Here is a 3,155-nt window from a genome sequence, read left to right on the forward strand (position 1 = left end):
TTTGAGCCAACTAATACTAACAAATATGTAACTTGCTGTTTCTAATTAACCTCAGGGATACTAGTTTTGGGCCAAATAATACTAACAAATACGTAACTTGCTGTTTCTAATTAACCTCAGGGATACTAGTTTTGGGCCAACTAATACTAACAAATATGTAACTTGCTGTTTCTAATTAACCTCAGGGATACTAGTTTTGGGCCAACTAATACTAACAAATATGTAACTTGCTGTTTCTAATTAACCTCAGGGATACTAGTTTTGGGCCAAATAATACTAACAAATACGTAAGTCAGTCGGAACTTAAACTGCAATGGTTTCTAAATATACATGTCATATTTGAGTTATTAAATCAGAAAAAATAACTAACTTCAACTGAAAATATTTTTTTCTCGTAGGTTTACACTATTTCTCAAAATAAATTCAACAGAACGATAATTTGTAGTAGATTATCAACCTTACCTCCAGATGATCCTGTTTTTCCGGAACCCTTGATGCTGAGATTTTTTAGAGAATTAAAAAGAGCACTCATTTTTGAAAATAGAGTCAGTGTGGAAGAATCTTGCTCTATTTTTCAATTGTATTTACTCGTAGCATGAGAGTTGGCGAGAGTTTTATTTGTATGATAGTTTATGGAACGATGGGAATAGAACTGGCTGTCTATCGTATAAGTAATGGTATGAATACGAAGAAATGGGGCGAGAACTACGATATATATATTTCTTATAAATTGCTACCAGGTTAGACGCTGGCCGACAAAGCCGATCTTAACCGAGAAGTGAGGCTCTAACCAAATGGTGGAGTTAAAGACAAGCTAGTTAGTTTTCAGTGGTTAGATCTGTTCCGTGAGAAGCTGGTGGTGGCCTGTGATTTCCGTGTGTCTCCAGAAAATGCCCCACAACCTACACATTTCATAGACACTACAGACAAAGGAACTCAGAAGAGAGTGCGAGCGAGAAAATGATGAGTGAAGAACCTTTACCAGACAAGCTTCAGTGAAAACTAGGACCAATCGATGACTACGGACATGACGTAACACACTTATTGATTTCCTCGGTGGACGGTTCCATCTTCACTGCCGTGAATATCATGACATCAACAGCTGTGGGAGAGCTCTTTCTCTACGCGCATGTGCAAGTTTAGGTGGCGGTTTTTTTTTATTGGAATGATGACCAAAGATCACTTATGTTATTGTTTTTCTTTTAAAAAAAACAAAGAGAAATCTACATTTAATAACTATGATACAAGCAAGTAGTTCGCACATTCCAATTACAGTCATAGGCCTTAAGGCTAGTTACAATATGTATAACATTCATTTTCATATCGCTAAACACACACGCACATTGTCCTTAATTTCACATGAAATAAATCAATCATAACAATGTTTTTGTATCCTAAAGCTTTAGCCTCTTCCATCGGTTTTTAACAACCAATCATAATTTTTAGAAAACTCAATTACATTTCCACAATTAACTATGTTAGCACTATTTCTAGAAAACAGAGGGTGAGATCATAGCATCTAATGGTTTGTAATGACATACGTATGGTTCGTAATGACATACGTATTTTTATTGAAAAATGATATGACATATCTAGGAACGGACATGAAGCCGCTCTATGATATCGTGGTGAAAAGTAACTATACCTATCGCCTATTTACTTCCTATTGCAGTATTAATACATTTATCTGCTTCTTTCAGGACATTTTTACCTGGGTTTCTAATTAAATTGAACGGTTGTAAGTAGGACCGAATTTGTTTGCTCTTTTCTTGAGATTACTTAGATTTAAATGTAAGTATAAGAAGGATTAAAAGTTTTATAGCTAGGTGTCTAGACTCAAGCACGAGCTTCTGCTTAACTTAATCTTTTTTCTTTCTTGTAAAAAGAATAAAAAAAAGATAATGAAGTCTTTTTTTAAATGACTTCCACTATTCTCAAAATTCACCACAACATCTTAGGCTGTTGTAACTTTAATATTTGAGGTAAATATTGGAATGCACGTTATAATGAGTTGGCAAAAAAAGGGGGAAAGAGATATTCACTAGCAAAGCATCCCGACATCCTGTTCTAGGCATGGTGCCAGTCTGACTGAATCGATATATTTTGTAAGGACCAAGACATGTATGTTCACCATGATCATATTACCTTAATCATCCAAACTAATAACGGTTTGTAATAATTGTTTAAACTAATAATACTTTTAGAATATTTATTAAAACATAATGACCTTATAACAGCTTTAATTATCCAAATTATTAACGACCTTACAGTAGTTATCCAAGCTGATATTGGTCTTACAACAATTATCCAAACTAATGTTAGTCTTAAATAATTATCCAAATTATTAATGATTTTACAAAAATTATCAAACTAATAACAGTCTTAAATAACCATTCAAATTATTAATGGTCTTACAGTAACATTTCGAACTAATAATGATTTTACAACAATTATCCAAACTAATTTTAATTTACGTTTCTTTATGAGATTAAATATATATACTTAGAAGTTTAGATAAACGACCTTTATACCCTAGATGTAAATATATTTGTTTTATTCTTAACATCACAATCAATTTTATAAATTAACGTATACTTCAATATCAAACAGTTTGTATGTATTAACCCTGAAGAAACTGTAAAAGCGAAACGTTGGTAGTCCATCTCTCGAGTCTGTCGCACGTGTCTCTAACAATGTGTAAAATATCATTATTGTTCTAATATAGTATTACATAAATTACGTAGCTATACTAACATATGACATATATTACTAAAATAAAATATAAAAATAAAGAGAACCGAGATATGTTTTATGATTAACTGAAAACACACAGACAGAAAATAGAAGTTGCTAAGAAACAATAGTAAGTGGAAATGATTCGAAATTTACTAGCAGTGTTAAAAAATAATTGTAAAACTGTATGGAACTCCAGAGTAAGCAAGTCTTAAACAGGAAGTATTAAGTGTAAAATGTATTGATACAATTAGTTGTTCCGTGAATGGTGTTCTGGTTACATGTACCATCCATTGCCTCTGTTCATTTTTGGATTTTTCTCATTAATGAATATAGCTTCCATATATTTTCTTTCTTTAAATTATTTGGTTTTTTTTTGTAAAATACAAACATTAAATGGGTTCTGGTTTTCTGTGTTTGGG

The 3,155-nt window shown here is 32.1% G+C and overlaps 1 protein-coding gene across 3 annotated transcripts in view; it reads right to left on the reverse strand.

Annotated features, from left to right (window-relative positions):
- LOC106469272 (TBC1 domain family member 30-like) overlaps positions 1-3,155 on the reverse strand; it is a 178,569-nt gene that overhangs the window by 98,152 nt on the left and 77,262 nt on the right. The window contains exon 1 of one of the 3 annotated variants that reach the window (XM_022398437.1): positions 463-973. The exons of the other annotated variants lie outside the window; for them this stretch is intronic. Coding sequence (XP_022254145.1) covers positions 463-532 — 70 coding nt within the window. The 5' untranslated portion in view covers positions 533-973. Of the gene's footprint in view, positions 1-462; positions 974-3,155 lie in introns of those variants that run through there. 3 annotated transcript variants of the gene reach the window in all.

The sequence above is a fragment of the Limulus polyphemus genome, unplaced genomic scaffold (assembly GCF_000517525.1).
Source record: "Limulus polyphemus unplaced genomic scaffold, Limulus_polyphemus-2.1.2 Scaffold95, whole genome shotgun sequence".
Classification (NCBI taxonomy): Eukaryota; Metazoa; Arthropoda; class Merostomata; order Xiphosura; family Limulidae; genus Limulus; species Limulus polyphemus.